This window comes from Oncorhynchus clarkii, chromosome 4 (assembly GCF_045791955.1).
Source record: "Oncorhynchus clarkii lewisi isolate Uvic-CL-2024 chromosome 4, UVic_Ocla_1.0, whole genome shotgun sequence".
Classification (NCBI taxonomy): domain Eukaryota; kingdom Metazoa; phylum Chordata; class Actinopteri; order Salmoniformes; family Salmonidae; genus Oncorhynchus; species Oncorhynchus clarkii.
This window is the reverse complement of record NC_092150.1, coordinates 29,678,916-29,689,572: the sequence shown is the minus strand read 5'-3', so window position 1 is coordinate 29,689,572 and position 10,657 is coordinate 29,678,916. Positions and strand designations below refer to the sequence as shown.

Here is a 10,657-nt window from a genome sequence, read left to right as displayed (position 1 = left end):
ATTGCTTCTCGCAATTTTCGGCAATCACTCATATCCAGGATAACTTAATCATTGCATAAAATGTAGGGGCTAGACAATAATTTATAAGGTAAGAAACCAGTCTTGGCATGACAGGTTTTATTGAGTATTTACATTAATCAGGCTTTAACAATGAAGTGAATATCTCAAACAGCGTACATGTACACGCTTGGTCGGTCATCACAGGGTACAACTTGTCAAATATTGACAATGTAGTGACATTTCCCTGTGCACTTTTAAAAAAAGTATAGTGTCTACAGTACTTCAGCTAAAAAAATAAAAGTTAACAATATCAATCTCTGCTCAAAAGTTGTAAATAAATACCATAACCAACCACTTTCAGGAAAGGTGTAGTAGACAATGGCTCAGGTCTCAAAACATGGCAGTGAAGCTATGAAGTATTTTGTTCCATGATTTCGTCATCAGTAGGCCTCACACAACCTCTTCATAAACCGTTGTAGTAATTTGAGTGGTAGATAACAGACAGACTGGCCCTCCATGGGATTTCCCTGAAGTCAGCGTTCAACAACACTGAGCTCATGCTGAAGAGGGGAGGAGAGATTCCATGCACTCAGTCAATGAATGAGCTGCTCTTAAATCATAATATAATAACCAGAGGATGGGGAACGAATTAATAAAACAGACCCAAGATCAATACCGACAGGCCTGCGGGAGACGTAAGTCTTGTCCTGTGTGTAAGCCACAGGATTCAGACCGGTGAGGGATCACAGACTCAGTAAGACAAGAGGGCAACATTCACACAGACACACTCACCCATTAGAGTCCCATTATAGAATATTCTCCATATCTCACCCACACCATGAGTACAGTACAACTGTCGTACACACAGAGTCAAGAGTACAGCCTCTCCAAATACACATAGTTGAGCTTTACAGGTATGTACTCCAATCAGATTCCAGCATCTGGCTTGACGACGAGGGCAGAGAATGCAAAGGCAAGGAACATTATCCCACCAATGATTGTAACTGAGGAGGAGAAAACAGAGGTCCATAACACAATTCCAATGACTACTAGCTACATTCATTACAGTATAGGCCAGGGCTCTCCAACCCTGTTCCTTGAGAGCTACCCTTCTGTAGGATCTCGCTCCAACCCCAGTTGTAACTTCTGATTAATCGAATCAACCTGCTAATTATTAGAGTCAGATGCGTTCGATTAGGTTTGAAGCGAAAACCTACAGGACGGTAGCTCTCCAGGAACAGGTTTGGAGAGCCCTGGTGTAGGCTATGACCACAACCAGGAACACTTTTTTTAAAAAACTCAAGTTAGGAAAAATATATCACCAGTTCTGACAGAGATCTTCTGTGCAATCATCCTTCCTCCAACCACAGCCAGTCCTGTGCACAGACAGTGTCCCAGAGTACCACCCACTGCCACTCCAAAAGGATCCTGAGACAGAGCATTTGTTTATGATACGTTTAAGCCTCTCACAGAACCAACAAGTATCACAGTGCAGTAGAAATAAATGCACAACAATAATTCCCTAACAATATAATTCCTTTTGAGTATATTAAACGTACACAGCAACCCTATATCCTGATCTTAATCATGAACTCGGACTTTAGATCCACAATGAATGCTTTGCAGCCACATCTCAGCATTTTAGCTTGCGATCAGTGTAACATTTGCCAGCGTGTGCCATTTTTACTAGGCAAGCAGACTCAGACTCCATAGTGGGTCTGTCAGGACTCACCTCCCGGGCAGCCAAGATGATGGTGGTCAGCTGAGAGCGGTCTCCCCACTCTGCAAGGAAGGTGAGGGTGAAGGCCTGGATGAACACAGGCGAGATGAAGCTGTGCCATCTCCCCTGAGGATGGCTTGACCCTGAGCCCAACTCCACATCTGAAGCCCCATTCACCAGCTTAGACCGCTGGAGCTATAGGAAATATGAATACAAACCAAACAATGAAACCCTAGACCAAGAGTTACAGCAGGGTAATATGAAAATTCCTAACATGCAAATGTAGGTGTGGGCAGTGTGTTTTACAGACCTCCTCATCCTTCTTTTTAATCTCAGCCTGCACCTCCTCCAGCTCCTCCTGACCCTCGTCTGGACTCATTTTCAGCCCCTCTCTCAGCATGCGAACACCAAAGATGGCAAACAGAGCTGTGGACACATAGTATGTGTAGATCCTGGGGATGATGGTGGTGGCATAGCCAAACATCACTGAGAAAACATAAGAGGGACTTAGTAGGATAAAGGACGTACTGTACAGAACCAAATACTCAGGGGGACATTCAGACACACCCAGGATGGATCCGCACCTCCACTAATTGGGATACATGAACAAAATCCCAACAATCCATCCACTAACCTGAAAGGCAGGTCATAATGCCAAGCGCTAGCATTGCCCCTAACAGCACAGTGAGGCGGTTGTAGCGCATAGCCATGATGGCAGCGATGAAGAAAGTCTTGTCTCCCAGCTCAGAGACAATGATGACAGAGATGGCAGCAACAAAGGCATGGATGAAGCCCAGGTCACCAGATTTGCTGGAATCATTTTCACTGACCTCTGGGCCAATAGCATGAGCAGTTGGTGTTTTCTGTTGAAGGGGGAAACAAATATCAGTTCAGTTCCACAACAGGTTAGCCATGGAAACCATGTTTTAATTTGTCTTTTTGTACACATACAGTATTAGTCAAAAGTTATTTATTTTTTACAATTTTCTACATTGTAGAATAATAGTGAAGACATCAAAACTATGAAATAACACACATGGAATCATGTAGTAACCAAAAAAATAATCTAAATATATCTTCAACGTAGCCACCCTTTGCCTTGAAAGCTTTGCACAATTTGGCACTCTCTCAACCAGCTTCACCTGGAATTATTTTCCAACAGTCTTGAAGGAGTTCCCACATATGCTGAGAATTTGTTGGCTGATATCCCTTCACTCTGCGGTCCAATTCATCCCAAAACATCTCAATTGAGTTGAGGTCAGGTGATTGTGGAAGCCAGGTCATCTGATGCAGCACTCGAACACTCTCCTTCTTGGTCAAATAGCCCTTACGCAGCCTGGAGGTGTGTTGGGTCATTGTCCTGTTGAAAAACAAATGATAGTCCCACTAAGCGCAAACCAGCTGGGATGGCGTATCGCTGCAGTGGTAGCCATGCTGGGTAAGTGTGCCTTGAATTCTAAATAAATCACAGACAATGTCACCAGCAAAGCACCATCACACCACCTCCTCCATATTCACAGTGAGAACCACACATGCAGAGATAATCCGTTCACCTACTCTGCGTCTCAAAGACACGGCGGTTGGAACCAAAAATCTCAAACTTGGACTCCTCAAACCAAACTAATGTCCAGTGTTTCTCTCTTCTTCTTATTGGTGTCATTTAGTAGTGGTGTTGTTGCAGAAATTCAACCATGAGGGCCTGATTCACGCAGTCTCCTCTGAACAATTGATGTTGAGATGCGTCTGTTACTTGAACTCTGAAGCATTTATTTGGGCTGCAATTTCTGAGGCTGGTAACGAACTTATCCTCTGCAGCAGAGGAAACTCTGGGTCTTCCTTTCCTGTGGTGGTCCTCATGAGAGCCTTTGCACTTGATGGGTTTGTATCAAGTCAGTTAAGAACAAATACTTATTTACAATGACAGCCTAGGAACAGTGGGTTAACTGCCCTGTTCAGGGTCAGAATGACAGATGTTTACCTTGTTAGCTTGGGGATTTGATCTTGCAACCTTCCGGTTACTGGCCCAACGCTCTAACCACTAGGCTACCTGCCGCCCCAACCTGCCGCACTTGAAGAAAACGTTCAAAGTTCTTACATTTTTCCAGATTGACTAACCTTCATGTCTTAAAGTAATGATGTACTGTCGTTTCTCTTTGCTTATTTGAGCTGTTCTTGCCATAATATGGACTTGATCTTTTACCAAATAGGGCTATCTTCTGTATACCACACTGAACTTGTCACAACAACTGATTGGCTCAAATGCATTACGGAAAGACATTTCACAAATTCACTATTAACAAGGCACAACTGTTAATTGAAATGCATCATGACTACCTCATGAAGCTGGTTGAGAGAATAAATACCAAGCTGTCATCAATGCAAAGGGTGGCTACTTTGAAGAACCTAAAATATTTGTATTTGTTTAACACTTTTTTGGTTACTAGAAAATTCCATGTGTTATTTTATAGTTAATGTCTTTACTATTATTCTACAATGTAGAAAATAGTAAAAAATAAACTAAAACCCTGGAATGAGTAGGTGTGTCAAAACGTTTGACTGATACTGTATATTGGAAAGTGTACAGCCTGTCTCATTGAAGGAGGTAGTCAAAGTCACGTAGACTGGGGGTATAATACAACTTGGTAGTTATTAGAGTTCAACTTCCAGACTAGGGCTAGTGACGACCAGGACAATAACCCGGCTAACCATGTTTTCCACCTATGGCATGTCCCCAAAGCATGAACCAAGAAAGAGGTCAAAGTAACCGAGTGAAATAGATACTGGTGGTGACTTCACACATCATCTTGCTCTGGCTATGCGAACGTAACGACGCTCGCTAGTTAGCATTATTAGCTATGTGGAATGTTTTCGAGTTGCTAGTTAAGATAGCTAGCTAACTAGTTAACTACCTCTTGTTGCGGTTGTTCTTGGACTGGTTTGTGTTCCTCCTGCATTCCAGAAACTCCAGCTGACAACACCGCGACAACCAGGGGCAGCAGGACACGCATCATACTTATGTTAGCCCTTCCATTCCTTCTGCCGGCCAGTAGATACATTTTAACAAAGGGAAGCAAGCAGATTGTGTTAAAAATGCTGATAATAAAGGCAGTTTACATAAGCGTATGGGTTAGATGATAAAAATCACTGCCCCTGACTGCGTAAACCACTCGATAAAATTAGCTAGACGTACACTACATAGCTAGTTGGTGTTGGTAGAAAAGCTTGCCAATTGAACCATTGAGGATATAACCATTTCTGCTTTGGATAGAACTCATACGGGATTTTTTTTAAATTGTGAACATGCTACCTGAAAGACAGTAAACCACTAATGTGATTGGATCGCTAAAAGGAGGACGCGTATGTAATCTGCTAATTTAACTTCTGTGCAGTACTGTCATTGGCTACTTCAACTGCCAATTTGTAGATGTCATGGAAAATGTCAAGTTAGAGAGACTTGCAAATGCCAACCAATAGTGGGAGGGAAGAAAATGCAGCGAGAGCAAGAGGCTCTATGAAACTATACTATATAGTAGCTACACTTTAATGTAGAGTAATACAGGTGGTCAAATAAAAGCAATTCAAATACTGTGATCATTTAAAAAATGCTGGAAGACTTTTCTAAATATTGATGTCATTACTGCAATTTTAAATTGGGGCCAATCTCAGGATATGGACACCGAAATGGACACCAATGCCATTCATTATCTAGTGGAGCTGCTGCTGCTGTCAGTCACAGCATAAACTGGGCTAGGGCCTGGCGTAAACCCTGCACCTTAATTAAATCACCTTAAGTACGGAAGCCAAGGCACTCCCTTATCAGTCCTTGCCAATGTACACAAACGATTTCTGCTGCTAACAGTGTCCTTATCAATCTTGTCCTGTTAATTTGTTTAATCTTTAAATGTATTCTATTAAAAAAATAGATATTCAATGCAATCATTTCAACAAACAATGTCTTTAGATTTATTTTTCTGGAAAATTAAGTTGTACAAAATAAATCACATTATTCATATCAGGCTTCAGTTACAATACATAAGGGAGGAATGCTTTGCGATGCTGTGGGTAAGACTGAAACTTGCTTGTGTAAAACTCATGACAGAGCTGGGCAGCCAACGCCTGGTTGAAGAGCACATAGAGGACAACGAGCCACCAGGTGAGAGCGTGACTTCCAGACACAATCCCCAGAGACACATAGATCAGCAGCTCAGCTAAGTAATGAGGACAGGAGACCAGCTCAAACCAGCCTCCACTGGGAACCCTGTGGGCTAGAGTCTCCACTGTCCCTGAAAAAGAGGAGAACAAAACACAAGACAAAATGTATACAAATTATACAAAACATATTCATGAGGGGAAGCTAAAAAGATGTTAACCAAATGAGTCCCACTGTATCACTGGCACATTTTGGACTTCTAACCCCTTTTAAACAGTGTGTTTGAGCTAGAGACTACTGGGTTTTACCATTGGATTCATCTATTTCTTCTGCATCCGTAGTCCGTAATTAACCGGGGCTGAGATAGAGCAGTGTTTGTGGATTCCAAAGGGGCCCGGGGCCTTTATACAAAAACATATACAGAGTCCGAATGGTTTGAGCTACAAAACTATTAAAAGCTTTCCATGAAAAGTCAAGACTCTCACAAACACGCACATGTTTTGCCCTATGATGCTCACAAGCCACACAAGAGTCGTTAGAATGTATGATGTTCTTCTACAAAGATCATAGGAAATCCCAGGACAAAGTGTCTATACTGTAATAAGCTCACATAGTTGCTGTCAGAAACACCACACAGTTGTCACTGACAATTTGGATATTAATTTCCCAGTGAACAAACCATTTCTGTACTTACAGCGTTCATTAAAAAGAAAAATCAGGTTTTTGCTTTGGGTGACCTTGTTTTTTTATTGACATTTGTCAATACAACTCGTGAATGCAAATGATTGTGTCAAAGTGTTTTGTGTGCTACTTGTAGCCCTCGTTGTCTTGAAAAGAAAATGGTAAAACACTTAATTGTGAGGATAAATATAAGGCATGGACAAAAAAAGCAGATTTTTGCTGGGGTCTCGGGACTGATAGGGTTAATGTGATCAAACATTTACTTCCCGAGTGTCCTCTCAGAGTCATTTTGAGCTAATAATTGAGACATCTGATCTGCATGACCTCACCTGATCCTCCAGTGCGCAGTCTGGCCAGCAAGACCAGGGAGCGGTGCTGCAGCAGAGAGGCCCAGGAGAAGAGTACAGCTCCAGCCACATAGTACCACCTCAGCTGGGAGAGCAATGGGAAAGCAGGGCTCCCTACCAAAACAACACCATCAGTCTGGCATCAACAGCATAACAAATATCACAATTACATATAATACACTGAAATATATATATATATATATATATATATATATATATATATATATATACGCAACATGCAACAATTTCACCAATTTTACTGAGTTACAGTTCATATAAGGAAATCAGTTAATTGAAATAAATAAATTAGGCCCTAATCTATAGATTTCACATGACTGGGCAGAGGCGCAGCCATGGGTGGGCATGGAAGGGCATAGGCCCACCCACTGGGGAGCCAGACACACCCACTGGGAGCCAGATCCAGCCAATCAGAATGATTTTTTCTCCCACAAAAGCACTTTATTACAGACAGATATACTCCTCCGTTTCATCCGCTGTCCGGGTGGCTGGTCTCAGACAATCTGCAGGTAAAGAAGCTGGATCTGGAGGTCCTGGGCTGGCATGGTTACATGTGGCCTGCAGTTGCGAGGCTGTTTGGACGTTCTGTCAAATTCTCTAAAATGACGTTGGAGGCGGCTTATGGTAGAGAAATTAACATTCAATTCTCTGGCAACAGCTCTGGTGGACATTCCTGCAGTCAGCATGCCAATTGCATGCTCCCTCAAAACTTGAGACATCTGTGGCACTGCACATTTTAGAGTTGCCTTTTATTGTCCCCAGCACAATGTGAACATTCTGTTCCATCTGCTTCTTGATATACCACACCTGTCTGGTGGATAAATTATCTTGGCAAATGAGGAATGCTCACTAACAGGGATGTAAACACATTTGTGTACACAATTTGAGAAAAATAAGCTTTTTGTGCATATGGAACATTTCTGAGATATTTTATTTCAGCTCATGAAACATGGGACCAACACTTTACATGTTGCGTTTATATTTTTGTTCTTTAAAGATCATCAAGCAGTATGTGAATTGTGAAGCAATACAATGCTCACCTCCTTCAATTAACAAAGAATCCGAGCACAGCACTGTCAGCCCCAGTAAAATGTAGTAGGCCAAGCCAAATATATACTGAACAATGTGAATGACCCCATCAGAGAACACGCTGACCAAGTGGCACTCCAGTAGTCGTCTAAGAGAATGAACCCATAACAGGACCTGCACCAGCACAGCTGACACCTGTGGAACTAAAGTAAACACGAGTCAGTGTTCTACAGGCACATACAACCTAATATGATGAGTTGGTCTTACCAGGTGCCAACACAGCAAATGAAAACAAATGAGGTAACCATAAAATATCCCAAATCTGGAAAAGTTACCTTGCCTGACTGCCACTGGTCCACCAGTAGTCAGGAATCCCAATATGTCAGTCAACCATGATGGGAATTTCTGGCCCCATACAATCATGTTAAGTGACAGGACAATAAGAAAACCATTCCAGCCAACAGATATTGCATAGAAGTGCCAGAACCATCTACAAAGAAGAGGTTTAATTCAAATCAGTGGCCTACAGTCAGTCAAGTGTCATCATCATCAATCGGGGCTCTAGTCTTGCAAAACCATTCGAAATCTGGACTTCCGATCAGCTGTTACATTACGTTGTGCTGATAAACGTCCACCCAATAAAGTAAATATATGGAAGTGGGTAATTTAAAATACAGTTGAAATATGTTTTCCCATTTCCTCAAAAGGGCCGAGCATTACCTTTTTGGGATATCAAAAACACGCAGCCAGTGGTCTCGTTTCAGTGGTCCCTTGGTTTTACCGTATCGGATTAGATCCTGGAATAATATATACAGTTTTGAATGCTCACATCCAGTCGGCAGGTAACGTGAAAGTCTGTGGACACAAAAAGCTAAGAGAAAGCATAAAGCCAAGGATAACCACAGGAAATCAATAACACAAAATCCTAAAAGTGTTAGCATTGTTCAGTCAGGCACTCAAAAACTTCCGTCTGGAAACACCAATGGAGCATTCAAGTTCCGATGCACAACTGCTGCAAAGGGACTTGTCTCGATAACTCGACCCGTAACCCGAAACTTGACAACGTTGCCTAGGGTCGGGGTTTGAAGACTACACAGGGACAGTCGTGTATTAGTTAGTTCATCAGATAAATAACCACCATACTGTATGATACATTACGGATATAACTGATCCAATCAATAGATGATTAAAAAAACACAACGAATCATTAATGTGCTGTTGATGTTACAGGTGTAAACAGCAGGTGGCAGCAAGAGTTTGGCCAGAAGACCTCTGAAAATGTATTTTTTTTACGGTCTCTGCCTCTGACAGCCTCTGACTTGACTGTTCGAGCCACTGCCTGAGAAAACAGCTCAGAAAAATCCACAATGCAAAATATCCAAACTGTCATTGACCAGTGGCTGAGGTGGGAACATTCATTGAACACATTCATTTATTGCTGTCCTGTAGACATTTTTATTTCAGCTTTGGTACAGCAAATGTGGGTAGAACCATGTTAACTGTTTCTATACCATTTATTTCCTTTAAGGGCCTCCTGTTGGAGGCGGTATGAGAGGTACAGCAGCTCCAGCAGTCAAGACCCAGTCAGAACTCTAGATATCAAAGTGCGTGAGGGCCTGTGTTTATGTAGAGGACAATGAGCCACCAGGTGAGAGTGTGATTGCCAGACACAATCCCCAGAGATACATAGATCAGCAGCTCAGGAAAGTAATGACAGGAGACCAGCTCAAACCAGCCTTCACTGGTAAACCTGTGGGTTAGTCTCCACTGTCCCTGCAAAAGAGAACAACAAAACACAAGAAAAAATGTACACAAATTACACAAAACATATCCATGAGAGGAAGCTAAAAAGATGTTAACCCAATGAGTCACACCGTATTGCAGACACGTTTTGTACTTCTTACCCCCTTTTAAACATAGTGTGTTTGAGCTACAGACTTCTGGTTTGTACCATTGGATTTGTTTATTTCTTCTGCATGTATGCAGAGTCCTAATGGTTTGAGCTACAAACTATTAAAAGCTATCTATGAAAGCTGAGACTCTGACAAACACGCACATGTAACATGCTCTATGACGCCCACAAGCCTTGGCTTCTGACAATCCTAAATGAGAACAGGAGAGGGATGGTTGACAATGGCTTTGTTGGCAGATGGTTGCCTCCCTACTGGAAAATCAGGGCACGTTGTTCAAAGAGCATAATAACAAAATAGCAACAGAATTTACAGAATCGTGGTGTTGTTGTTACTCAACTGTGTTGAGTTAACTCCCGTTAACCCTGAGTGAAAAAGACATGGGAGGGGCCTCATTATCATATTTCCCTGCATGTTTTGTTGCAGGTTGATTTTAAGAATAGTTTGTTTTAATATTTATGTTTCTGTACGCACATTGATTGATTAATTGATCTTATACTGCACAAAGATAAATAACATACATTTTTCTAAACTATTCCAATCTGTAAATGGTTGGACTTATTCACAAATTATTGAGATGGTGGTTCAAATTTAGATGGTTTAGGTAGTCTCCTTTATCAATCTTCCTTACCTTGGCAGTCATTCTAACTGCAGTGAACGAACCTTCACCCCATTTTGTTCCATGCTGGCTGAAGACCTAGCTAGCCAGTAACTAGTTAAAACAAAACACATATGAAAGGGCAAACAAGCTTACCCTATATATGATTAGGGTAAACGTGTTATTATATTTGCTGACACCCTA

At 41.8% G+C, this 10,657-nt stretch overlaps 2 protein-coding genes across 3 annotated transcripts; both read right to left on the bottom strand.

Moving 5' to 3' along the window:
- Nucleotides 1-102: 102 nt before the first annotated feature.
- On the bottom strand, nt 103-4,976 carry LOC139406703 (transmembrane protein 165). 2 transcript variants are annotated; one of them, XM_071149630.1, is made up of 7 exons: nt 4,911-4,976; nt 4,630-4,753; nt 2,355-2,583; nt 2,031-2,206; nt 1,733-1,915; nt 1,323-1,428; nt 103-1,004 (listed from the first exon to the last, which is right to left on the bottom strand). In XM_071149630.1, the coding sequence occupies exons 2-7, from the start codon at nt 4,729-4,731 to the stop codon at nt 928-930; spliced, it is 873 nt and encodes a 290-aa protein (XP_071005731.1). In that variant the 5' UTR covers nt 4,732-4,753; nt 4,911-4,976; the 3' UTR covers nt 103-927. The 2 variants fall into 2 exon arrangements, with proteins under 2 accessions (XP_071005731.1, XP_071005730.1); XM_071149629.1 differs by having other exon boundaries at nt 4,630-4,967.
- Nucleotides 4,977-5,659: 683 nt separating this feature from the next.
- On the bottom strand, nt 5,660-8,917 carry LOC139407659 (steroid 5 alpha-reductase 3). Its single transcript, XM_071151500.1, has 5 exons — nt 8,666-8,917; nt 8,281-8,435; nt 7,957-8,148; nt 6,881-7,012; nt 5,660-6,003 (listed from the first exon to the last, which is right to left on the bottom strand). The coding sequence occupies exons 1-5, from the start codon at nt 8,884-8,886 to the stop codon at nt 5,744-5,746; spliced, it is 960 nt and encodes a 319-aa protein (XP_071007601.1). The 5' UTR covers nt 8,887-8,917; the 3' UTR covers nt 5,660-5,743.
- Nucleotides 8,918-10,657: the final 1,740 nt, after the last annotated feature.

Coding starts and splice junctions, on each gene's coding strand:
- LOC139407659 (XM_071151500.1), bottom strand. CDS start 8,886: ATGCTAACACTTTTAGGATTTTGTGTTATTGATTTCCTGTGGTTATCC. Junction 8,436..8,665: donor GTTTTTGATATCCCAAAAAG/GTAATGCTCGGC, acceptor TCTTCTTTGTAG/ATGGTTCTGGCACTTCTATG. Junction 8,149..8,280: donor ACCAGTGGCAGTCAGGCAAG/GTAACTTTTCCA, acceptor TGTTTACTTTAG/TTCCACAGGTGTCAGCTGTG.
- LOC139406703 (XM_071149629.1), bottom strand. CDS start 4,776: ATGTATCTACTGGCCGGCAGAAGGAATGGAAGGGCTAACATAAGTATG. Junction 2,584..4,629: donor AAGAACAACCGCAACAAGAG/GTAGTTAACTAG, acceptor CCCCTTCAACAG/AAAACACCAACTGCTCATGC. Junction 2,207..2,354: donor CATTATGACCTGCCTTTCAG/GTTAGTGGATGG, acceptor ATGTTTTCTCAG/TGATGTTTGGCTATGCCACC.